Source organism: Apium graveolens, chromosome 2 (genome assembly GCF_009905375.1).
Source record: "Apium graveolens cultivar Ventura chromosome 2, ASM990537v1, whole genome shotgun sequence".
NCBI classification, from domain to species: Eukaryota; Viridiplantae; Streptophyta; class Magnoliopsida; order Apiales; family Apiaceae; genus Apium; species Apium graveolens.
In genome coordinates, this window is record NC_133648.1 from 1,147,324 (window position 1) to 1,173,376 (window position 26,053).

General features: G+C 34.3%; 4 protein-coding genes and 2 long non-coding RNA genes across 8 annotated transcripts; 3 read left to right on the forward strand and 3 right to left on the reverse strand.

Annotated features, from left to right (window-relative positions):
- Positions 1–1,455: 1,455 nt before the first annotated feature.
- LOC141706600 (putative E3 ubiquitin-protein ligase XERICO) lies at positions 1,456–3,363 on the forward strand. The gene is made up of 2 exons (XM_074509370.1): positions 1,456–1,618; positions 2,668–3,363. Exon 2 carries the CDS (start codon positions 2,682–2,684, stop codon positions 3,147–3,149), a length of 468 nt encoding a protein of 155 aa, XP_074365471.1. The 5' UTR covers positions 1,456–1,618; positions 2,668–2,681; the 3' UTR covers positions 3,150–3,363.
- Positions 3,364–3,416: 53 nt separating this feature from the next.
- LOC141706601 (uncharacterized) lies at positions 3,417–4,251 on the reverse strand. The gene is made up of 2 exons (XR_012568866.1): positions 4,124–4,251; positions 3,417–3,957 (listed from the first exon to the last, which is right to left on the reverse strand). It is a non-coding gene; the product is annotated as an uncharacterized LOC141706601 (long non-coding RNA).
- Positions 4,252–8,600: 4,349 nt separating this feature from the next.
- LOC141706603 (heterogeneous nuclear ribonucleoprotein 1-like) lies at positions 8,601–12,162 on the forward strand. 2 transcript variants are annotated; one of them, XM_074509373.1, is made up of 7 exons: positions 8,602–8,795; positions 9,123–9,163; positions 9,270–9,433; positions 10,513–10,612; positions 10,718–10,887; positions 11,331–11,697; positions 11,749–12,162. In XM_074509373.1, the coding sequence occupies exons 1-7, from the start codon at positions 8,740–8,742 to the stop codon at positions 11,907–11,909; spliced, it is 1,059 nt and encodes a 352-aa protein (XP_074365474.1). In that variant the 5' UTR covers positions 8,602–8,739; the 3' UTR covers positions 11,910–12,162. The 2 variants fall into 2 exon arrangements, with proteins under 2 accessions (XP_074365473.1, XP_074365474.1); XM_074509372.1 differs by having other exon boundaries at positions 8,601–8,795; positions 11,331–12,162.
- A 361-nt stretch (positions 12,163–12,523) lies between these two features.
- Positions 12,524–14,764, reverse strand: LOC141706602 (uncharacterized). Its single transcript, XM_074509371.1, has one exon. It carries the CDS (start codon positions 14,438–14,440, stop codon positions 12,731–12,733), a length of 1,710 nt encoding a protein of 569 aa, XP_074365472.1. The 5' UTR covers positions 14,441–14,764; the 3' UTR covers positions 12,524–12,730.
- Positions 14,765–15,770: 1,006 nt separating this feature from the next.
- Positions 15,771–16,337, reverse strand: LOC141705329 (uncharacterized). The gene is made up of 2 exons (XR_012568298.1): positions 16,116–16,337; positions 15,771–16,021 (listed from the first exon to the last, which is right to left on the reverse strand). It is a non-coding gene; the product is annotated as an uncharacterized LOC141705329 (long non-coding RNA).
- A 3,198-nt stretch (positions 16,338–19,535) lies between these two features.
- LOC141706604 (long chain acyl-CoA synthetase 8-like) lies at positions 19,536–25,971 on the forward strand. Of its 2 annotated transcripts, none has more exons than XM_074509374.1 (12): positions 19,536–19,690; positions 20,908–21,475; positions 21,551–21,631; positions 21,725–21,997; positions 22,349–22,480; positions 22,558–22,731; positions 22,837–23,066; positions 23,389–23,506; positions 24,342–24,473; positions 24,565–24,699; positions 24,892–25,098; positions 25,517–25,971. In XM_074509374.1, the coding sequence occupies exons 2-12, from the start codon at positions 20,990–20,992 to the stop codon at positions 25,679–25,681; spliced, it is 2,133 nt and encodes a 710-aa protein (XP_074365475.1). In that variant the 5' UTR covers positions 19,536–19,690; positions 20,908–20,989; the 3' UTR covers positions 25,682–25,971. The 2 variants fall into 2 exon arrangements, with proteins under 2 accessions (XP_074365475.1, XP_074365476.1); XM_074509375.1 differs by lacking the exon at positions 19,536–19,690 and adding an exon at positions 20,674–20,795.
- The last annotated feature ends 82 nt before the right edge of the window (positions 25,972–26,053 follow it).

Below are 26,053 nucleotides of genomic sequence, written 5' to 3' on the forward strand. Positions count from 1 at the left end.
GGAGATCGGGGCGGGGATACACTAATCCCTCCCCGCCCTCGAAATTTTCACGCATATCTCCCCGATCTCCGTCCCGTACCAGAAAAAATCCCCAATTCTCCATCCCGTTTGGACAGGGATCGGATCGGGATCGGGCGGGGCGGGAAAAATGCGCATCTCTATTCATGATGGTCAAAATATCTACTTGTTATCGTTACGTGCGGAAAAAGGACCTTGTAGACTTGCCCCATGGCACATTATTTGCATCAAAATGTACAACTTGCTTTCATTCCTCTGTAGGAAGACTTGCAAGCACGTTACTTGTACAAAGTTGTAAACAAAAAATAGAAATAGAAAGCAGGCCTAGCTTTCCAATGCGAAACTTTCTAAAACAAGATTGGAAAAAATATCTGGACTTAGAGATTGTGTGGGAAGTTTCTTAGAAGGTTGAATAGAAAAAGGAAACTTGTAAATTATACAAATGCTCCACTTAAAAGCTGCCACGTTAGTAATTTTTTTATTTGAGTGGATTATGAATTGATAGTTCCGGCGATAGATGAGAGTTTTCATGTTTACACGCGGATTTGAAAAGTTTTGGATAATTTTAACCCAATTATTGTCGATCATTGAATCCTTCGTCTAATACCACATCTGAGGACTTAAACTTTTAGCGACCAGTTTTTTAACATGATAGTATAGATCAAGTCGGGGATATTGGAGTTCGACATGCAACTCATAATATTCTCGTGATTTTATTATGGACACGAAGGCGTCATTCGAGTCATTTGAGTGAGCTGTTTCAACGATACTACTCATAATATTTTAATTATTTATTATGGACACGAAAACGACATTTGAGTGAGCTCTATTTCAACTATGTCATCCATAATATTTTTAAAATTTATTATGAACATAAAGGCATTATTCGATCGAGCTATTCAAATCATGTTGGAATATTCTTTTAACATCTTAAAATTTTATTTTATAACAACTGATTTCTCAATATGATATCAGACAGAAGTTTGACTCCCTACCACACATTAAAGTTTTATTTTAGAGCGACGGATTAATCAACATACGATTAAAGTCTGGTTAGGGAGGCTTATGTTCGATATCCTGATATCCTGTCATTCAAATATTATCACAAGAGAGCTGATATGTGCACACCCTTCATATATAGGTGCACACCTTTTATTGACATTGAGACTATGATACCCTCGGCCACACATTTAACTTCAACATTTCTTAATATTTATTTGTCCTAACTCTAACAAAAGGGTGTGCACGTTTAGGGTGTGCAATATGAGCTCTTGCCAAGGACACATGGATAAAAAATGGAGCTAATGATTACTTGACACATAGTATTCAAAAAAACATATTAAAATAAAAAGAAAACAAATAAAATTTTGAAAAAAAAGAGCCATTTATTATTTTCTTAATTTATTAAGCAACTGAGAGAGGGAGAGACTTACATATAAACTCAATCATAATTCATACCAGCCAAGCCATGTCTCATTCAGCCACCCATTGTTTTCCTGATCTATTTTATAACTTGTCTGTGCATATATATCACACATAAAATCTCCTTCTCCTGCATATTCTTTAAACTGTTCCACTTCTTGAAGGACTACCTGTAACTGTGAGTATCTTTTCTTAATGTTCACTTGTCTTTTATATGTTCTCATGTAATTTTTGATCATTTTTATACTTTTTGTCACCTGCCCTGATTCAGTTTCCTACTAGTTTCTTTTCTTGCTTAAATTTACTGATTAGTTACATGTTGTCAAGTACTTATGTAACCAACTCACAGTTGAATAGTTCAAGTGGTCAAGAGTTTATGGTCTGTAGTTCAATGTTTTGGGTTCGGCCCTGCTCATCCCGAAAATTTTTAGAATATATACTTATTTGTAAGATTATAAGCCATTTTTGTAAAAAAAAGAGTAATCGACTCGTCTAAAAGCTTAAGGTCGTAGATGAACCGGTTACTTGACACATGCAGAAGTTTTGAACTTTTTTGTTCCTCTGATCAAGAAAGTGTTGAGGTATAATTTATAGACTTAAACATTCAAATATAAACTGATTTAGTCTACAGACTAATAATATCCAGTGTTTTAGTAGTAAATTTCATTTGTATCTGAGTGGTGGATCAGAAACTATATTTTTATGATCAGATTGTACAGGAAACTTAGTTGTGAAGTTGATGAATTCTCGAGGTTTGTAGAGTTTGCAGGCTGTAATTGTTAGTTATGCTTATTTCAATTTTTGATATCCGAATCTCGGTCACTTGGTTTCTTGGCTAAATTGGTCTGTTGCTTGGTTTTAAATCTATTTGGTATGAGAGCTTTGAGTCAAAATGTCTAGAAAGAAAATGTTTGTTTTCTCCAAATGTACTTAGCTGTTCTGAGAGCTAGATTAGGCCTCTAGTGAATTGGTCTGTTGCTTGGTTTTAAATCTAATTGGTTTGTTTCTTTTCGCTGTTTAGGAAGAGGAAACACGACTATGATGATTTGTAAATTGTCTATTTTTTGTATCTGTAGATAACAAGTCCAAATAAGATTATAAGATGATCAGTTATAAGTTTGAGTCTTTAATTTGGCTATTTGCAGGTCCACACTTCACAGCATGTGATTTTTATTTATTTATTTTGCTTTGTAATCTTAAACTTATACACTCATTTGTGCTGATTAGGTTTGAAATCAAATATGGGCCTCTCACATTACCCAGATCCAGCTGATGCAGGAATGCTATGCATAATTTTGGTACACGCGGCTAAATACATCTCAACAATGAGGGAAATGGTCCGGTTTATACTTCAGACTATAGGCATTCATATCGTATCATGGGAAGAATTTAACATCACTGAGAGTCCTCTAAACTTAATAGAATGTCATGAAAGCTCCTCAGAAGCCTCTATTGAAGAGTTCCGTAGCCAGATACCTGCAATGCATTATGACTCTTTGTGTTCCAAGCTACTTGAACATGACTGCTCTGTTTGCTTGACGAGTTTTAGACCAAAGGCAGTGATAAACCATCTGTCATGTGGCCATGTTTTTCATAAAGTTTGCGTAGAGAAGTGGATTAAGTATCACAAGATCACCTGCCCTAACTGCAGAACAAATATGATCCACCAAGCAGACGAAGAAGAAGAAGAAGATACTTGCCCAATGTGAGCAGTTTAACTGCTAGACACTTTGAGCAAACAGTCTATGTACAGCTTAGAAGTTTATACGGAGTTTGTAAGTAAATCTGGTGCACAGGTGCACACTTCACTGTGCGCCAATTTTTTTTGTTCTGGTCTAGTCTATGGTTGTATTGTACATAAATATGTGACATTAGTTGTAATTACTTCTTATATTTAAAGATGATTCTTCATTTCATGATGAACTAGATGAGTGCACAAGTCTGAAACATGTATGAAGAATGTCGAGATTTAGTACTTTGTAGAAGATCAGAACAACTTAATGATGATATCAGTGAATTATCAATAACAAGTCCTGAATGGAGATCCAGACTTAGGTCTAGAGAGTGTACTAGCCAAGAGAACTACCACAGAATCTCATCACCGCTTCCCCTAACAATATTAAGAGAACGTAAACAAAATCTAATGTCCATATGTCACACACACTATACGATAAGATTATACTGCACAACAAATGCAGCTTCAGACCAAGCCTGCAGTGCACCAGGTTAATTGGTCATCTCAGACAGCTTGGATCCAACAGACATGCTGTTTCTGATAAGAGGGTTCCTATGAATGCGGCACCTGAAAGAACCTGGATGAGTTGTTGGTGAACACATGCAGTTTGGTTTCATGCCTGCTGGTTTTTTTTCACCTTTGGGTTGTGTTGGTGAAGCTAATTGTAAAGAGTTTCTCAGAGCCTCCCCCCGGAGATTTGAAACAGATATATTTGGATGTGGTTTCTCATGTAGTTCTCTGATCAATTGTTCTTGTGCCATATGACAATGCTTCTGCAATCACTGCAAGAACTAGAATTAGCTGCAAGTTTTTGCATTCAAACGACATTTGCAAAATAATGCAGGTCTTTCTGAGGCCCAGTTATAGATGAAATTTCATTTTTGGATGGATAAACAATTAACGCAAGATTATTAAACTAAGAAATGATGAAAAAAATTGCAGAATCACCTTGGCTTGGATTTAAGATAATAATAATGTAGCTTCTGTAAATCTTTCCCCCCTCTCCCCTTTCCGCTTGCCTTGCAGACACGAAAGGAGATAGAAAGCAGAACATCTACCTCGACGCCTATTTTCATATTTTTTACTCCTATATTTAGTAGATATACTCAACTCTTCTCTGCATATTATTTGAGGTTATGCCAGACCCTTAACTTTGCACCACAAATCCTTTTACTCTGATTAGGAAGACCTTATTCCTGGTAATCTAACATACATCATATTTACCCATCTCAAATAGTATTCGAAAAGTTTCATATTTAAGCTATCCTGTTTTATGGTTTAAATCTCATAAGTCATATGTGATCAAGACTGAGATATATGAGCACAGACTCTATCAGAAGCAGCTTATAAACAGTACAAAATAAGAAATTGCAGAGCAGGCACAACTGAGATTAACAAATGCAATTGCAAAACCAAGCTCGGGATCTCATAGAAAATGGTTGTTATAAATTATAGTTCTTAATGCATTACTACCAATTAATCAGGCCAAAAAAAATTATAAGCTTCGTATACTCTTGTCATTCAACAGGATCGTGACACTCTGCAATCACGGTTAGAGATGGCTCCCATGTTATCATCTTCACCCTCCTCGTCTTATCTTCATTAGACTGCCTGCTACTAGAGCTCTTCTTCAGCCTGTAAATTCTCTTCTTTCTCTTTTTCTCCAGATCATTACCACCTGACTTCTTATCAATGCCAGTGAAACTCACACAACGCTTGTCAACAGCTCTCACCTTCGACCTGCTAACATCCTTCTTCGGGAGATATGACTTGCTACAAAGGTCATCCTTGCGTTGCAAGACAAATAAATCGAGAGGAGGACTAGCATTGTCAGGCTCTCTGCTGGTTTTCTGCCTCAGCTTCTTAACAGTTTGTCTTGGAACAACGTAAAATTTCTGTCCTGGTACAAGTATCTCCTCAGGCCTCACCACTGAGTCCCATGGCGTCCGGAAAACCTCAGGCCTTGCTAGTATAAAAGAAGGGTACTTCTCCATAACCCTGGATGCAGGGACAGCCATATAGTAGTGATCAGTTCTACCTCCAGCATGGATGATCTTCAAGGCTGAAGATCTCTCCTCGGCATTTAACTGGTTCTGAACAGGAGGTAGCCTGCACTCCCTGGCACCGAAGAGCTTGTGGAGCATCTTCTCTTCTGAAGTTCAGAAATCAAGTAAGCTTATCCAGCTTCTGGTACCAAAAAACCTGCATGTTTATAGACAGGATGAGCGGCAAAAACAATCTGTTTAGGCTTTGTTTTATACCTTCGTACTTTACTAGAATAGTGTGGATAAGACGATAACGATGTGTTACCTATTCACATCAAAAGGTGTGGATGATACAATCAAGGCCCTCAAGGCGAGATAGAGGAAAGTATAATAAGTATAATCAAACACAGTTCATGTTGTATTGTTATTTAACTAGACAATTAAGTATTACACACCAGCTAAACATGGGAAACTAGATTAATAAACTAACATTCTTTCTCCAGCCAATGTTAACAAGGTTTCCATTGTTGACAACCATAATTTTGCTAATGCCTTCACCAAATGCCAATTGTAACAATCTAATCAGAGAGGTGCAGGTGAGGGAGCGCGGGGTGAGCCACCGCACATGCCCTCGAAAATGCATAGCCCCAAATTTTGAAGACTTATATATTTATATTTACGAATAATAATATTACAATAAAGACTAAATGAACCTACTTAGTTGACAAGCAAATTTGGGCTTATGGATGAAGTGGACGTCAAAAGTGTTCTAACGAATTTGTTTAAAAATATGTGAGAAGAACTTATTATAATTTGTGAGAAGACCCTCTCTTTTTGGCTGAATTGTCTGAAATATATTTCTTCTTTACATGTTTGATAGTTTATTATATTTGTCGAAATTTATCTCATTAAAATTTTTGTTGAACTAAAAATTAGGGGCCCATTTTTTGTGATTTAAGTTGGGAACGGGGAATAATATTATTTTAGCGAGGTTATTACTTTATTAATTACTAGCTTAAAACCTGTGCGATCGGATCGCATATATTTTTTTTAAAAAAAAATTTGAATTCAATTTTGAATTTTGTTCATTTAAAAACTTTAAATGATATTACATCATAATAATTATATTAGTAGACGTATATGTTCATAATTTTTTAGAATATTTAAACTTATTTAAAGTGATAGCATTGGTAAGGAGGGAAATGTTATTATAACGAAATTATTATTTTATTGAGAGTAAAAATATAATGTCTTGATTATGTTGGGACCTTAAAAAATATTATTTTAACATGTTGATTACTTAATCGATTAACAGTAATTCTATAAAATATATTTGAAAAAGACAATATTATTGGTTGGACGATATAATTTTATTGATAATTCTATGTGTATTTTTTAAATAATAATAATTATGTTTTAATTAAAATTTGATTTTTAGTTCACATCAATAGGATACAAATTATACTTATTCTAATATTAATTTGATTTATCTCGGATCAGTGGTTTATATTATTTTATTTTAGAATACACCGACCAAATCAAAGTAATTATTTTTAGTTTAATTTAAATTTTTTTAAGTGTGGATCAATAAGATAATTTTATTTTAGACTGAATAATTAGTATATATATTTTTTGTTGGTCGAATTGTATTTTTATTTTAGTTCTGTATTAGTTTGAATCAGTCGTATAATGTATCTTTTTATCCTGGATAAATAAAATATATTATTGTATTTATCCAAGTTCATTTGTATAATTTTTTAGGAGGACTTATAGTATAATTATTTTATCATAGCCCGATTCACATGACATATCAACTAAATCTTAATAATTATATTTACTTTGCTTATTAATTTAGCCCGAAGTAACAAATTAGGATAATATAAAATTCGATATGAATTAAAATATAAATTGGTTGAAGAAGTTGAATTTAGTATAAATTATAATGATATAGAGTTCGATATAAAACATAATTGAAATTGATAAAATAATAGAGGAAGTTGACTTCAATATCAATTAGGATTAGAATTGATCGACCCGATAATAATTAAGTAAGGATAATTAAGTAATTTCATACCAGTACCGACCGACCGACTATCAAACTTTTAATGTTTCGTCTATTATAATATAGTATAGATTTGATTTATCTTTGATCATTGGTTGATATTATTTTATTTTAGAATACACCGACCAAATCAAACTAATTATTTTTAGTTTAATTTTAATTTTTTTAAGTGTGGATCAATAAGATAATTTTATTTTAGACTAAATAATTTATACTTTTTTTTGTTGGTCGAATTGTATTTTTATTTTAGTTTTGTATTAGTCTCAATCAATCGCAAATGTATTTTTTTTATCCTGGATAAATAAAATATATTATTGTATTTATCCAAGTTCATGTGTATAATTTTTTTAGGAGCATTTCTAGTATTATTATTTTATCTTAACCTGATTCACATGACATATCAACTAAATCTTAATAATTATAATTAGTTTGCTTATTAATTTAGCCCGAAGTAACAAATTAGAATAATATAGAACTCAATATGAATTAAAATATAAATTAGTAGAAGAAGTTGAATTTAATATAAATTATAATGATATAGAGTTTGATATAAAATATAATAGAATTGAAATTATATTTTATTTTAGAATACACCGACCAAATTAAACTAATTATTTTTAGTTTAATTTTATTTTATTTTAAGTGTGGATCAATACGATAATTTTAATTTAGACTTAATAATTTGTATATATTTTTTTTGGTCGAATTGTATTTTTATTTTAATTTTGTATTAGCTTGAATCAATCGTATAATGTAATTTTTTATCCTGGATAAATAAAATTTTTTATTGTATTTATCCAAGTTCATTTGTTTAATTTTTTTAGGAGGACTTATAGTATTATTATTTTATCTTAGCCTGATTCACATGACATATTAAATAAATCTTAATAATTATAATTAGTTTGCTTATTAATTTAGCCTGAAATAACAAATTAGAATAATATAGAACTTGATATGAATTAAAATATAAATTGGTAGAAGAAGTTGAATTTAATATAAATTATAATGATATAAAATTTGATATAAAATTGGTAAAACAATAGAGGAAGTTGACTTCAATATCAATTAGAATTAGAATTGATCGGCCCAATAATTAGAATTGAAATAATTAAGTAAGGATAATTAAGTAATTTCACCAAGTACTGACCGACCGACTACCAAATTTTAAATGTTTCGTCTATTATAATATAGTATAGATTATTATTTTGACAGAACTTTATTGATTATTAATCTATCGAGGTTCAACCGTAACCCGTTGGGCGTTGGGTCATATCAACTATATCCGGGCCGGGCCGTCATTGATCCAGAAACTTCTTTAGTCATCTAATTTCGACCCATCAAATGGATTGATAATAAATAGACACGCAGTTTGTTATATAAATACACAGTTATCTTTCTCAATTAAAAAACCTCTTTTATAAGCCCTAGCTTCATTGCTAGCCCTAAATCCTCTAAAACCCCTCTTTAATTAGTTCTAAATCTATAACATTTACATACAACAATTGTGTTTATAGGCGATGGGTTCAAGGGGAGCCTCTGATAACCCTAGATTTGGTGATGGTGCTAGTCCTGGGTTCGTCTCTCTCTCTCTCTCTCTCTCTCTCTCTCCATCTCTCTCACTCTCTCTCTCGCTCTCTCTCTCTCCATCTCTCTCTCTCCCTCCCACTCTCTCTCTCTCTCTACCCCTCTCCCTCTCTCTCTCTCTCTCCCCCTCTCCCTCTCTCTCTCTCTCCCTCTCTCTCTCTCTCTACCTCACACACACACACAATAATGTAGCAATTGTATATACAAATCGTATGTTTTTAGACAAGATTTATTAATATGTATGTATGTAGATGCAGTGTAGTTGTTTGTGTATCTATAATTGACTTAAAGATTCAATTTTGTTGTTGAATTGCAGAAAGATTTTCATTGGGGGTTTATCGAAAGAGACTATCCTTGGTTAGCTTTTGATTCGTCTTTTTTAAATTGTTTTAAGCAATGTGGTTTTGCTGTGCTTTTTGTTTTGTATTGTGTGTCTAATTTGGAATGTGGTGATGGTATGTAGAAACATTTGTCAAGTACTTTGGAAAGTATGGAGAGATTACGGACTCAGTTATTATGAAAGATCGAATGACAGGTCGGCCTAGGGGTTTTGGATTTATTACTTATGCGGATCCTTCTGTTGTGGACACCGTCATTGGTGAAACTCATGTCATAGATGACAAACAAGTGAGTGTAATATTTATAATTTGTTTTGTATGATCTTTATTTCAGTGTTTGATTTTTTTATGAGTGTTGCTCTTTGTTGCACAATTGAAGGAAATAATGCCCAAAACAGCACATTTGGAAAAAAGCCCTTTTGTCACTTAAAAACGCATTTTCTGTATATGCATTTTCTATTGCCGTTTTTTAATTAAATAATTATTAAAAAAAATTCTGTAAAATAAAGAATAAAAAGAAGAAATGCATATCTATTATGCCTTTATAAACTTTCCTGTAAGATAAATAGGTAACTTGCTTTTAGGTTTGTGGGCTCCCTGCCTGCACCTGACTGCTTTCACGTGATATCGGACTGAAATTCAGTTCAAACTGCTGATGCCTACTGATATCTCGTTTATAGGTGACAAATGTGGCCATTATTTTTAATTGTGCCATTTTGGGCATTTTAGCATCAAATTGTGCCATAATGGGCCATTTGTCATTTTTTATGTCCCATTATATTTTTTGGATGGTATTTGTTGCTTAGTCGCCAATGAAATTTCTTGTGTTATGTTACTTATTTAAGCAATGGCAAACAAAGCAGCTGGAGGCTGTGTGTGTTGCAAATTTTTATTTCTTGTTGCATCCTATCTTCAGAATTATACGAAATTGACCTAGTTATGTCCCATCTTAGACAGGGAATGGATTAGTGAGTAGCTTTCATGTGAATGAGGTTCCTTGGCTCTTTTGACGTATTAAGATCATGTTGAGTAGTATACGTCTATGTTATATATCTTATACCTTATATATCCACTGACAAATTAGTTGCTTAGACACAAGTTGCCTTTAGCATTCAGTATCACCTAAGGTTTTAGGTCTCAGGTGGTTACATTTGTATTTCTTGATGTATGGAAACTATTTACTGGACCTAGGAAACTAAATAATAATTTTGGGAGCCTTATCAAGCATAAAGTAGCTTATGATCTGAACGTCATTTTTTTACAGAACTTTGGATAATTCTTTTAAAATATTATGGTGTTGATTTTGAAATTTTCTAATTAGATAATTCTTAGAATAATGCTTGTATTGTTGCTGAATTTTCTGTGCAGGTTGAGATCAAAAGAACAATTCCAAAGGGTTCATCAGATTCCAAAGATTTCAAAACTAAGAAGATATTTGTTGGTGGGATACCTACATCTGTTACTGAAGGTTAGACACTTAATAATTAAGCATCCCCCTTTATACCTGGTCCAATAATAATATTAAAAAAGAATGAAGAAGAGTCACAGTTGTTTGAATATTTTTTCTTAACAGAGGAGTTGAAGGATTTTTTCTCGAAGTATGGCAATGTGGTTGAGCATGAAATTATACGAGATCATACGACCAAGCGTTCCAGAGGCTTTGGGTTTGTAGTATTTGACAGTGAGCAGGTTGTTGACAATATATTGGTTGATACGAACAAAATTGACATGAATGGTACACAGGTGCGTTATTATTACTATATTTTATATTGAATCATAACATGACTCTCTCCCTTGAAACATCTGAGGTTCATTATTGTTTGGATGTGTATTAACTCTTTTGAATCATCTGAGGTTCATCTTACTTTTGAAGTGAAGATTTGTGAATCAATTTATGCCAGTGCACTAATTGTAAAAAACAAAATTATGAAAAAATTTCATTGGTTTGGATTATTATTTTGCTTTATTTAATAAGTAAAAGCATGTTGAATTTGATTATTATGAATGAACAAATAACTTAAAGTATGAAAATCATACATTAAAAAGAGGAAGTACATTGTTTGTTTTTGTCTTAATTTCTATATCTTGTGTTAAATCTTGTTAAAATAAGCAGTCTTTGCTTCTCACTTTTTGTCTATGATGTTATTTGTTTGCTACTGCTCTAAGCTAGTTTTGCTCTCTTGTAGGTTGAGATAAAAAAGGCTGAACCAAAAAAATCCTCAAACCCCGCACCTGGTCCTCTATATGGTAGTGAATCTAGAGGGCGTTCTTATGGTGAAACTTTTGGTGGTTATGGTGACTCTTTCAACAGTTACGGTCCTGATAGGTTTGGTCCACCTTCCTATAGGTCATATGGTGGGATACCTGAGAGGTATGGAGAATTTGGTGGGTATGGTGGTGGATTTAGTGGAAGATATGGAGACGTAGGTGGGAGATACGGGGACTTGGGTGGGAGATATGGAGACTATGGTGGTTATCGTGGAGAGCCTTCGCCTGGCTACTCTAGTCGCTATGGGTCCCTTGGTGGAGGTGTTGGGGGTCGATATGGTGAAAGTGGATTAAGTTCATATGGCCGTGAAGGTGTTGGTGGTGGATATGGTGGAGGTGGATTAAGTTCGTATGGCCGGGGAGGTGCTGGGGCTTATGGTGGACCTGGTGGTGATTATGATTCCGGTCCAGGTCCTAGTTATACTGGGGCAGGGGGATTGTACGGAAGTAAGGGAGGTTATGGTGGTAGCAGTCGTTACCATCCCTATGGCAGGTAGAGACAGGTAGCAAGTTGAAACTTCTGATTGAAGTAGCACAATTTTCTTTGCTGTTTGCTGGATGAGGATCAGAGTGTAAAGCTACTCGGTGCATGGCTGTTTTCATTAGAAGAATTATTAGTTTAGTTTCTATTGTCGAATGTATGCAGAAAACCAGATTTAAATATCTTTCGGGTGCTGAAACTCCTGAATTTTTTTCTCAGCAAAGACATTTTGTACAATGAGATTAAAAATTGAAAACGAGATTATTGAATTTGTTAGTGTCTGTTCTTTTAGTGATCATGCAAATATTTGTCCTTGCACAGAGATTATCTTTAATAATCTTGATGTCCATTTAGTCGGTTTTGCGCAACTTGACAAAAGTTATGGTTAATTAGACATATTGGCCATGCTTGTGATGAAATTACAAATGATTATGTACCATTACCAGACTTTGAAATCCCTTAATTGTCAATATTACTTGGTCGTTTATGTCAATTTTGGACTCAATTTGTCTCCTTTGTGCTAAAGAGCAGCTACAGAGATTTTATATCTAATCTACCAGATTTTTTAAGAAGCACATTGACTTAGAATTTCCATACAGAGATTCTGTATTGTTGTTCCACCTCAAGAAATAAGATTAAGCAGTACTTTAAACAGAATTAAGAGAAACAGTAGGGCAGGCACAGTTTTAATTCACAATTGCAATGAAAGCACCTAACAATGCATTATCCAAGGTACATGATCTAGATAAGCTACCATGAGAACTGAAGAAGCAACAAATGTACCCAGTGATTGCACCAAGAGTCCCATATCCAGGCATCATCGAGGTCTTGGCCTGCTTAGCTGGCAGAACTGCAAGTGTTAACACCATCCTTGCAGTCCCTGGTAAGGTCATTAAAAGTTTCAATCTGTCTTTTGCCTCGCAAGAAAACTTCTGTATCAACAGATGCCTTCATGTAACCATCAAATTCAACTGGAACCCCATTGTTGAGCTTCACGGTCTCAGAATACCACTCACTGTTTTCATCCCAAAGATCTTTGTACTCATTAAGAAAATGAGTGGAGAACTTGTCCTTCAGAGGGTCAAAAAAGGCGGTGTCTGATTCATCGGTTGCAATGTACAGGCTCCTCCCTTCGTCGACTTTATCACTCAAGGTTGATATTAGAGCTTCAGGGGAAGTATCGGCTGCAAGATTAGGCCAAAGCTCCAAGTTTCTTGCCTTCTCTCCTCTTACAACATGAACAGAGTCAAAATCCCAATTCAATTTTGTAGCAATTGCTGACACTATCTCCATCAACCGTCTGGATTTCCATATCATGTGCCAAGGCCTTTGAATAACAGATTCTGCTTCTCCTTCACACACCCTGTACCAGTAATTGTCTGGCTCTACCGAGCCAAATTTCCTCATGATTAGAGTATCTTGCACCCCTGCCAGCTTCATTGGTGTAATCTTAAAGTCATCTACAAGAAGAAGAGGTAGTCCATCTTTCTGGTGCCATTTGTTCCAATCTGCCCAAAACTGAGTCTGATCCAGCACAGAAGCTGACTCCTTCAAATGCTCGAAATCAAAGTAATATCTAAAATCCTTCCCCTCTTCATCCTGACCCGAGGAAGTATAAACTGATGACAAACAAATGCTCATATCCATTACAAGGGTCCTGTTCAAATACTGAGCCTCGCCCAAAGCACACATGAAACTCCACAAAAAGTGATCCATGCTCTTGCATCTCTCTCCACCCCCTGTATAAAACAAGTACTTCCCACTACTAAACGACCCCTCTGATTCAACCGCAGGTAGTGTGTCATTCACAACCTCTCCAACAACAGGAACAACAGCCCCTTCTTGATTTCCTCGTGGCTTCTCAAAACCAGGCCTCACATTCTTCTTCCTCTTCCTAGCATTCCCACCCGAATGATACTCCCCTATCCCCACAACACTCAAACTACAATTATCCGACCTATCAATCAAAAAACTCCGATAATCCTTATACAAATGAGCAGTCTTCCCTTCCTTAGGCCTAAACCTCCACGCCATATGACACGTACTATCATTATCCCCCCTAACCGGCTTCCCAAACCTATAAAAATGTATATCCTTAAACTGCTCAATCGCGGATGTCATCATCAAATGAAAAACATCCGGATCAGTACAATCAATCGGAGTACCAATCTGCGATTCACACTCAAAAGGGGTCACCTCATCCGCATTTATATCAACTCTCAACGGAACGCCTAAATTAACATCAGTAACATTTATAAAACCACCTAATGCAGTCTGATTAACAGGCATAAAATCCTCACCTGTCCTAACAATAGTATTATCCGATTTAAAGGTTGCATTCGAGTTCGATGTGAGAAATGTAGTGATCCTAGTAGAGGGATGGAACAAGGGGTCTTCGGGTTCATAAGTAGCAGCAATTATAGTGAAAATTAAGACAATAAGCACAAATATTGTGAAACAGAGATTACTTATCATTGCTAAGGCATTTTGGCCTATGTTATCTGCCCTGAAACTTCTTTTCCGAGACAATGCCGTCCTGTCCCACATTTTAGTAAAAGGGGAGAGAGAGAGAGAGGGAGAGAGGGAGAGGGAAAGATAGTGGGAGAGAGAGAGGGAGGGAGAGATAGTGGGAGAGAGAGAGAGAGAGGAATGAGGGAGGGAGAGATAGTGGGACAGAGAGGGAGGGAGAGATAGTGGGGGGGAGAGAGAGAGAGGAATGAGGGAGGGAGAGAGGGAGAGAGGAATGAGGGAGGGAGAGAGGGAGAGAGAGAGAGAGGAATGAGGGAGGGAGAGAGGGAGAGAGAGAGAGAGAGAGAGAGAGAGAGAGAGAGAGAGATTTGTTAGTTGTAACCTTGTGAAGATAGATTCTGAAGAAGCATCAGCTGAGGAATCTGTGTGTGTGTTTAAGTAAAGTGAATCTTAGTGTGAATGTGTGATTTTCTGTTAAGTTTAAGGAGTTTTTGATATAATGCGCGGGTAATATGAAGAGGGTGTGATGTGAACCGTACACGTGTACAATTTAGTTAGATTAAACGGTGGGATATGGGTTGTTGTATCGAGTCCTCAACAGGACGGTTTAATTACGATTATTTAGTTACTTTCTTTAATTAGTTTCGGTCACCGACAGATTTTGTCAGTACGAGAGCTATATCAGATGCGCTAGTAATTGTCACACCGACATATCCGATCAACGCAAAAAAAAAATAGTTACGATTTGGGAGCTGATATGTTCACATCCTTTGAAATTGAGATTAAGTTATTTTTGTCATAGTGTCCGTTTGGGAAATCTGAAAATAAATAACTTACGACTTAAATTAATAAGTGAATTATAAGTAATAAGTAAAATAATACTTATAAGTTAAACAAGTGTTTAGATAATTTTACTTATAAGTTAGAATTTTTTTCTCTTAAATGTAATAAAATATATAATTATTAAATAATTAAGTTAGATTAACAATTAAAAGTATAAATTTTAAAATTGAGGTTAATAAATTAACGAAAAATCAAAATAAGTTGAGAAAAAGTACCTAGTTACTAACATTCAACTTATCAGCTTATAAGTTGTAAATTCAGCTTATAAGTTGGGTCGACAAACACTCGTCGATAAGTTGTTACGGGCTTGTAAGACATAAATGACTTATAAGTGGATTGCCAAAAAGGTCTGTTAACAAATTCCAATATCTATCCTAACACGGAAAAGTGTTTGATTTGTTCGATAAAAGCTCGTGTTTGCCTCGTTCGTTAACGAGTTCGAGCTCGAGTTTGAACACGATTTTTTGTTCGTTAAAAAAGCTCGCCTCGGCTTGGCTTGACAAAAAAAAATTAAAATTTGGCTCAGCTCGGCTCAATTCGTGAACTGCTAAAGTTCAGCTGACTCTAATCACAACTTGTTATTTTATTAATATCATCACAAGCCCTACACTACTTGGCATATGATATCACAAGCATATTTCCCTTCTGAACAATAAGGTCTTGAGCTACAACACCAGCAAAATTCTCCTGCACATCTTTTCGGCCAGCACACTCCAGGTGACTTTGTGTTATCAAAACCTCCTTCCTTATTCGCACTTTCCGATTTCAAAATGCTGTCGTCGTCATGTACTCTGATACCTTCCTTATCATCTGAACCTGCATTTTTCGAAAACGAAACAATGTAACATATCAGTAATGGCACTGTTTCTTGCAGTGATCTGCGTGAAAGAATGTAGAGTATTATACTTACACTCATGAAATGATAAATTTGAAACAAGAAGAATGATGAAGAAGAGAGTTGGCCAAGATTTTGATGTGTGAGCCATAGAAAGAATTTTTATTATAGCAAAGTGTTAGTTTATAAAAGGTTAATGTAAAATTGGTGTATGATATTGGGTATGGATTATTGGAGTGTTTTATATAGGAATGTGTGAGAATTTACAATTAAATCTCGATAAAATAATACTCTCTGAGTCCCACCGAATTGTTTACGTTATTTTTTGACACGCTTTTCAATACTCGTTTAAAGTATATTTCCATAATATATATATATTTTTTAAAAAAGTCTGAAAAAAAGTTTTATGTTTAAACTTTTATTTAGAAAAAAAAAATTAAAAAATATTATGAAACTATACTTTATTGAAGCCTCGAAATACGTGCAAATAGTGTACGTAAACAACTCATTGGGACGGAGGGAGTAATCGATAAAATAATAATCTCGTTAAAATAATATTTTTCCGGTCCCAATATAATGGACACATTGTATTTTTATGTAATGTAAAATAATAAACTCGTTAAAATAATATTTTTTCTTGATCCTGACCCTATTATCTTAAAGAGGTTTAATTTTATATAAAAATAAATTTTGAAAGACAAAACATAAAAATACTATCTCACAAACATGTAAATTTCACTGTGTAAATCTGGTTTTTATTTGTTTTGAGTATTGTAACGTATGTTCTTTCAAACTTAATTCAGTTTCAAGTGCAATGAAGACTACATTTTTAAATTTAATGATGTACTTAATTTAGCTCAAACTTTATTATTTAAAATAACCGAGCTCTTTTCAAGTCCAAATTTATTATTCTAGGGTACAATAAATAATTAGTTCTTAAATCAGGTTAGATATAATAAATACTAGTATATAATCCGTGTGATGCACGATCGTTTTTATCTTTATATATTATAAATTATAATTTTAATAATATATTGTTGGCAGGATTCGATCTTATATCACTTTAATAATAACTTTTAAAATTATATCTAATGTTTCTCATCAACTTGATCTAACAACTCTAGATAGAGTGATGAAGGATTAGAGATGCACAAAATGTCCACCGGACCTGATTTTGACCGGGCCTTAAAAAACTCGGGCTTTGACCGGACCAGGCTTTTCGGCCTTTAACTTTGATCGGGCCGGACCGGGTTTTTCGAAAATATGAGAGCCCGTTTGGGCCATCGGGGCGGGCCTAATCGGGCTTTTTTTTCGGGCCGGATCGAGTCGGGCCGAACTTTTTTCTAATTTAAATCGGATCGAGTTTTATTAGAGATTCCGAATACTACATATGTTAGCAACTAGATTATCGTAAAAATGTACTAGTTTACGTGGAATATTTTATGAAAACATTACTTCGTTGAAAACATTTGAATTCAGAAAAAAAATAAATATGTTCATAAAATAATATATTTTATCATTGTTATGCAAATATATATAGTGTACTTACTATATCTTTTTTCATTATTTATGCAATGAATTATATAAATAATATTATTAATCACAAGTATATAAATATATACGTGTTTAAAGTATTATTTATATTTATAATAAATGTGAATTCATAAATACATAAAAAAAATATATTAGAATAATCAGATTTTAACCAGGTTTTTTCGGGTTTGTAATCAGGTCGGGCCGAAATCCGAGCTTTTAACCGGGTCAGACCGGACTTTGCCTAAAAATATAGGGTCCGTCGAGGCCCTACTCGGCCCGGGCTTGACCGAGCTTTGACCGGATCGGACCCGGACTTTTTGTGCATCTCTATGAACGATCAACGAATAAATTTTTAATTTTTAATAAAAAATATAGATAGATGGGATAATCATCAAAATTGGAAATTAATTAGAAATTTGATATATCCCATGTTTGCATGTACCAAATCCATTTTATGCAAATTATAAATAAATTATCTTTGATTTTCGTGGTGCGATTTAAATTAACGCTATCCAACAATTTTGTTTTTTTTATATATTAATTATACATGCCTATTAAAAATCGAACTCTTAACATTTCGCAAGAATCACAATAACTCAATCTTGTTTGCCGCTACCAACCATTTTTGGACCATTTCCTATTTAGCATTTTTATTTTAAATTGATAGGAGATAACTTTAACTTGTGAAATACTCAAAATAAAAAGTTGAAAGGAATTTAAATAACAGAGTTGCATTGCACGTGTCACTTTAATTAAGGAGATAAAAAAAGGTTAAAGAAAACATGTGCAAAAGACACGTGGTGTCCCGACCACCTCTTATGCGATGTCCACCTCGACGCCCTATCCAATTTATGTCGGCTCTTTAAACTTCAAATTATATTTAATTTTACTTTTTTTTTTAAAAAAAATATTCAAATCAAAGTTTTGAACATAATTTCAAAATTGTTTTCCAATAATAAATGTCGTTTTCTTTATCTATTCGAACTCTCTTTTATTTTTAAAATACACGCGTGCTTATGTCAACTAAATATTTGAAAATATTTTTTTGTCAAAAAAAATATATTTGAGAACAATTTTGAAAAATAAATATTAATAAATCTATTAAGATTTTTTTTTCGTCCTAGATTTTTGGAACAATAACAAATATGATAAAATATATGTATGATGTATCCAATTATTAGAAAAAATATTCAAAAATTGTAAAAATAAAATGATTAATTAACACAGAGAAAAAAAGGTGATTGAATTATGCTAAATAGCTTTAATTTTTGTAATTTTTTTAACTGCCGAAGAGTAAAACCAGGATAATTAATATGGGGAGGAGAAATTATTGGCATAAAATCCCCAATTCAATCCTTGATTTGTTATGAAAGCTACCTCCGTCCCAAGATACTTGTCCAACTTTTACGTATTCGTGACTCGTTTTGAAAGCTACCTCCGTCCCAAAATATTTTTCCAACTTTTCTAATTTAAGATTTCTTGATTGCATACCTTCTTTAATTATTATTTTTTGAATAAAAAATTAAAATTTTATTTAGAAAAATAAAAATTTATAATTGATGAATACTTGATCAATGCACCTTAAATATGAGGAAAATTCAAATTGGACATGCCGGAAAGAGTATAATTTTTGGGTTCTTTTAATAAAAATAAGAACGTGTCCTATAATTACGCTATCTTGAGTTTCAATCCATTATTAACTACTCTCTCCGTCCCATATTACGTTTTCCATTTTGACTTTTTAGACTATTCATGACAGATTATTAATTTACGTCTAATTTATAAGTTCAAATATAGTTGTAAATGATTTTGTTGGATTTCTTTTTATAAGTGTTTTAATACAATAAAATTTTTGTATTTAATACTAATACGAAATTAAATATATTAATAACCAAAAACGTGGATTGGCTTGTCAACACAAATAGGAACGGAGAGAGTAATTTTTTTGTCAGGTTTTATTAATTAATTTAATAATATTATTACCTCTGTGTTTTACTAGGTAAAGGTGTTCCAAGAAAGCTTCTACTACATGACTATTAACTACATCCCCCTTTAAGTTTCATCTTCTTTAAACTCAGTTTTGCTGCAAGAAGATACATACCCTAGACTTCAAGGTATGTGTTTGTGTGTGTGTGTTTTAGTGTGTGTTTTTAAATATACTGATATTTTTTTTATTTTTTTATGTTATTTGTAGTACTAATTATCAATTTATTGTAGTTATGTTCTTTATTTGTAAAGATTCAATTTTTATGATTCATGCACTAGTTAGTGTTTATGTTGTTGCTTGATTAGCCTGATCAGTTATGACCCATGTTAAGCTTTTACATGCTTGTCAAGTACTTCTGTTTTCTTGGTTTGTAGCTTTGTACAACTTGATTGCTTAGCTTATATAGGAACTTATTAGGATTAAGGATCAAAAACCGAAAACCAAAACTTCCAATGATTCGGCTTTTATAAGATGGTATAGATAAATTAGATATGCATATTATGTAATATGTAGGGGAAAGTGAATAAGGCGTTGCTAATAAAGCTAGCTAAGGGATTAGATATGCATATTATGTAATATGAAGGGGAAAGTGAATAAGGCATTGCTAATGAAGCTAGCCAAGGGATTAGATATGCATATCATGTAGTTATGTTGGATGTGTTGAGGAGGGTGGAGGAACATGGGGTGGAGAATTGGTGTAGGATATGTCACTATGTCGACACTGAAACTTTCTTAGGACATGATGTTTTTTAAGTGTTCCGGGGAGAGGATGATGAGGTAGGGATGTAGATTACTTGTTGGGTTTGAATGCTATGGTAATATGGTTGTTGGGGTAATTAGAAGGGTTAGAGGAGCACGGCATAGGTTAGAGGATGGGAGGTTTCGGTTTTTTGCCTAACATTGCTAGTTTGTGATTTTGAAAAATCTTAGTGAGTTTCAACAAAAAATAGTTTGGATAATTTTTTGAATTTAGTACATCTCTTGTAAAGATCAAGTTGGTGTCTTTACGAAAACGACTTCTCTATTTTTTTTGAGTAGGGGGTAAGTCTACTTACCAGGAAGATAAATTGCATATATATTTGGTTTGGAAGTCTGTGTTGCTAATTGCAATATATGATATATATCGTTCTGTTCTTATACTATTGAAGACTTCTTTCAAATCATCCATAATTTAGTTTAGTTTTATCAAGTTTACTAACTTCATAGATATCTTTCGTATGCTTGGTGTCTGGGTATGTGTATACTCTGTGTGGAGGATTTTATTTTTCAAATTATTTAGTGAAACATTATCGTCAGCTGCTCTGAATCACATAATGATGTATGCTAAATGTCTTATTTGTCCAGGCAAACAGGAACGCTACTTGTGAACATATAAGAAGAGTACATAGTGAGAGACTTTGTACGAAGTTGTTTACACAACATTTTGATGGAGTGGTTATCAGCTTTTGAAGGAAATTCATATTATGGAATTGTTGCTGCTTGTTTTGTTGTACTTCTAACCCTATTGTCAACTATATATGTGGGAAAAATAAAGACAAATAGAAGAGGGGTTGCAGCTCAAGTTGGTGGTGAGCCAGGTTATGCTATGCGCAATGCTCAAAGAGCTGAATTACTTGAAGTTCCTTCGGAAGGAGCAAACACTATGGTAGCTCTATTTGAGCAGTCTTGTAAGAAAAATTCACCATTGCAGTGTCTTGGGACACGAAAGGTAATCAGTAAGGAATTCATTGAAGATGGTAAGGGGAGGAAGTTTGAAAAGTTTCATCTTGGGGAGTATCAATGGGAAACCTACAAGGAAATATATGACCGAGTGTGTAACTTTGCATCTGGACTTGTAAAACTTGGTCATGATGCGAACACTCGTGCTGCTATTTTCTCTGAAAGTCGTCCAGAGTGGCTCATATCACTGCAGGTAACCATTTGTTGTATATTGTTGTTCGTGATCTTAGTAGGGGTGTGACACTGGATTCCTTGGTTTGAACTGCAGGGCTGCTTCCGGCAAAATATAACTGTTGTCACCATCTATGCTTCTTTGGGTGAAGAAGCTCTTATTCACTCACTTAATGAGGTTGACAGACAATCTTTTGAATTATCTCTTTTCTTGTATTTTACTTATTATTTGTATGTTGTGCATCATTTATTGTTTTAAACTTTGAAACAGACTCAAGTATCAACACTGATATGTGATTACAAGCAATTGAAAAAGTTGTCTGCTGTTCGTTTGAGGCTACAAACCGTAAAGAATGTAATTTATTTTGATGATGGTGAGGCTGCAGTTGATCCTAACCTTTCTGAAGATATGAGCAATTGGGTGATTTCAACTTTTTCAGAAGTTGAAAAACTTGGCAAGAACAGTCCTGTATCATCTCAGCTACCAGTAAATACAGATATTGCAGTCATAATGTATACGAGTGGAAGCACGGGTCTGCCAAAGGTTTGATTGTTTTCAACTTACTCTTCTGAAGCTCTTGTATGCCCATTGATGGAATGAAAATAGCTTATTGCATGAGATATATATGTACCCACTGTCCTTCATAATGTTAATGCACCTCCTGATCAATAGCAGGAGGTAAAGAGGGTCATTTGTCATTGACACCAAGTAACAGTGATAAGGATTTTTTCATGAGATAATATAGCTGTAGGCTACAGTCAAGTACAACTAGCTGTTTTAAAATGTTGCATCATAAGAGATGATTTTGTGTGGTTCTGTGTTTTTTGCTGTAACCTCACATACCCTTTCTCCAGTAGTTCAAGATTATGTTTATGCTGATACTATTTATTACAGGGAGTTATGATGGCCCATAAAAATCTTGTCGCTAGTGCTGCTGCAATTTTGACAGTCATCCCGAACATTGGAAGCAGTGATGTCTATTTGGCATACTTGCCACTAGCTCATGTACTGGAGTTGGTAGCTGAGGTAAATATCAGATTAAATTCTTCTAGAGTGTGTTCTTACTGAAGATAGTTCTGTACTTATAAGCTGCATTTTCCCAGACTGTGATGATATGTGCTGGAATGCGAATTGGTTATGGATCAACTCTGACTTTAACAGACACGTCTAACAAAATAAAGAAAGGAACTAAGGGAGATGCTTCTGTGCTAAAGCCTACTCTAATGGTAACAGTTCCAGCCATACTAGATCGAGTTCGAGATGGAGTTTTGAAAAAGGTTGAACTATATTGTTGAAGTTTATTATTCTATTCAATATAATTGATCCCTTTTTTTATGTAACTTGTAAAAATAATTTATCTTTTATTCTAAAACCTACTATAGGTTGCGGATACGGGAGGTCTTGCAGAGAAACTATTTAACTTTGCCTATGGCCGCCGGTTTTCTGCTATGCAAGGTAGCTGGTTTGGAGCTTGGGGAATCGAGACTCGTTTGTGGGATTTGGTCATTTTTAATAAGATAAAGTCTATTCTTGGTGGAGACATTCGTGCTATGCTATGTGGTGGAGCCCCTTTATCTGGTGATACACAACGTTTTGTTAACATCTGCGTAGGGTATGCTATATCTCTTATCTTTTTAGGTTATGGTTTGTTGAGAGAATATTAAAAGTTTGCGCTGTCCGTTTTTGGTGACAGTATTACTTAATTGTTTGTTATTTTTGTTCGTTTTTCACTGTGTGTGTTTGTTTCTTATTCCATTAATATACATGTGTGTTCAAAATTATGCCACTCCACTTGTAATTGTTTTTCTTTAATAAATTTTCGTGCTAATTGCACCATTAAAACAGTCAGTTATTCTCTGAGTTTCTCCTTTTTAAATCCAATTACATTACCATTTCAACTTAAATTAGTTTTTTATGTGCACGATAATTACCAGGGCTCCTGTTGTTCAAGCCTATGGTCTGACAGAAACTTGTGGTGGAGGTGCATTTTCTGATTTCAACGACACTTCAGTTGGGCGAGTTGGGCCGCCACTTCCTTGCTGCTTTCTTAAGGTATGCAAAACTACATATTTGGATGGATTCTAAGCAATTTCGAATTAATGCTTTACTTTTTGTACTTGGGAAAAGGCCGTAAATTATCCTCTTTGTTTTGTTCTTGTTGCATCTTAATTTCATCCTCTACCTATGAATAATTTTAACCAACACACAATGAGCTAAATAACCACAGTTTGTCGTTGTATTCTTTATGAGTTCTTGGTAAATTGTAAGTGATTATTGGCAGTTGTGTTATACAATCTTGAAATGATTTTAACAAGGCCTGGAATAAAAGTAGCTTATGTGTTATGGATACCTGCATAGTACTACTCAAGGGATATTTTGCCCATTTCCCTTCCATTCCCTATCTTTTTCGAAATGCAATGAAAAAAGATTGTTTTCGTCATTCCCAGTTGTCGACTAGAACACTTACAATTAAATAATGAGTAACTAGAAAAGAGTACATCTTCTTGATCCTTGTATGGAGTTGCATTGTTGTTTATATACCCGTCTGATTGACTTAAATGGAAAAAGTATTTCAAGTTGCCTGCAAGCAATTTCTTCTTCAAAATCGACATGAAACAGAGTATTTAGTCTACACAAACATGCTGATATGGTTATCATCTTTCTTCTTATTGCTATATAAATATTTTAGTTTGTGGATTTATCAACTTTGGTTCCTTGGCTATGAAACTCATTTTAATGAGATTATCTGAAGTATAGGATAGAGGATCCTGCTCTTAAAATTTCTGTATTTTTAACATTTTCTGTATAGAGCATGTTCAGCGCTGTTCAGCATATAAATAGGCTCTATTCTCTCATGGGTCAAGATCATCATTTATTCATTTTGCAGCTTGTTTCTTGGAAAGAGGGTGGATATTTGACTACTGACAAACCTATGCCGCGGGGAGAGGTTGTAGTTGGTGGAAGTTGTGTAACTAATGGCTACTTTAACAATGAGTCAAAAACAGATGAAGTTTACAAGGTAATTTCTTATCATTGTGTACCTGAAAGTGGCATCGTATACATTCTCCGTGACCTGTTAATACATTTATCTGTAATTTTGCTGAAAATAGGTTGATGAGAATGGCATGCGTTGGTTCTACACTGGTGACATCGGAAGGTTTCACCCTGACGGATGTCTTGAAATTATCGATAGGAAGAAAGATATTGTTAAACTTCAACACGGGGAGTATATTTCTCTAGGGAAGGTGTGTATTAAAGCCCCATTTCTTTTCTTCTCGTGTTACTCTGGTAGATTGGTTGAATATGGATCAGTGTCGCAAAATTTGAGATTTCTGATTTGTTTTCCTCAGCTGGTAGATTGGTAGATGCAAATAACCGCTGTCATGTATTAAGCATGTGCCTAGAAGTTTTACTGTGTTTAAATTGCTTGACTGCAGATTGAGGCAGCCTTGATGTCTAGTAACTATGTTGTAGATGTCATGGTATATGCGGATCCCATGCGTAGTTCTTGTGTGGCTCTAGTTGTTCCCTCACGTCAGGTCCTCGAGAATTGGGCCCAACAAGCTGGAGTTGAGTTTAAGGACTTCGCTGAGTTGTGTGACAAAAAGGAAGCTGTAAATGAAGTTCAACAATCCCTTTCTAAGGTTTGTCTTAGCTTTGGTCATAAGAAACATAATCTGTAATGTTTACTTGCATGTCTGGTAAGAAATGATGCAGAAAACAAATATTTATCTGGCACTGAAGTTTGCCGAGTTATTTTGGGGATATATGCTTGTAGCCTCTGTTACTTGGACTCTTCATTTCGCCTCAAGTACCCGTGTCGGACTCTAGAGACTCGGACATGGGTACAGAAACTTGGACACTTATTTATGGCCAAAAACATTTAAAAATTTTAAAATGTTACCGAGTCCCAACACTTGGACATGTATCAATGTTGGGACACTTTGAGACGAGTCCGAGTAACAATGCTTGTAGCAGTGGATTATTCTGTGTATGTACACTTTCAGTTTTCATTTGCTAATTTATCTAGCACATAACCAAGTCTTGTTTATCTTTTACCAGGAAGCTAAATCTGCAAACTTGGACAAGTTTGAACTTCCGGCAAAAATCAAACTATTGCCAGATCCATGGACCCCGGAGTCTGGATTGGTAACTGCTGCTCTCAAGCTGAAGAGGGAAGCAGTGAAGGCCAAGTTTAAGGATGAGCTCGAAAAGTTATACCAGTGAAGCAACCGTCCGATACATTATCGTTACTTCAGTTCTGATGTTTATGTTTCGTTCCACGCTTATTCTGCATCTTTGTTGCAAAGCAGCAGCATTTTCCTTATTACCAGCATTTCTCCCAAGTTACTCTCTAGTCTCTATTGAACTACTTTAAATTCTGGGAAATTTTAATTGTTTTGGACTTCAGAGGGATAATATGAAACTGCAATGTGATTTGTAGTATATTTCATTGACCAAATTGCCAAGTGAGAAGGAATAGTCACATATCATAGAATAAAATATTCTTGGCATCCTACAGCTGTGAAAAAATATCATAGAATAAAAATTAATATGGTATATAATTTACTCAAATTTGGTGGCGAACAATAGTCCAAT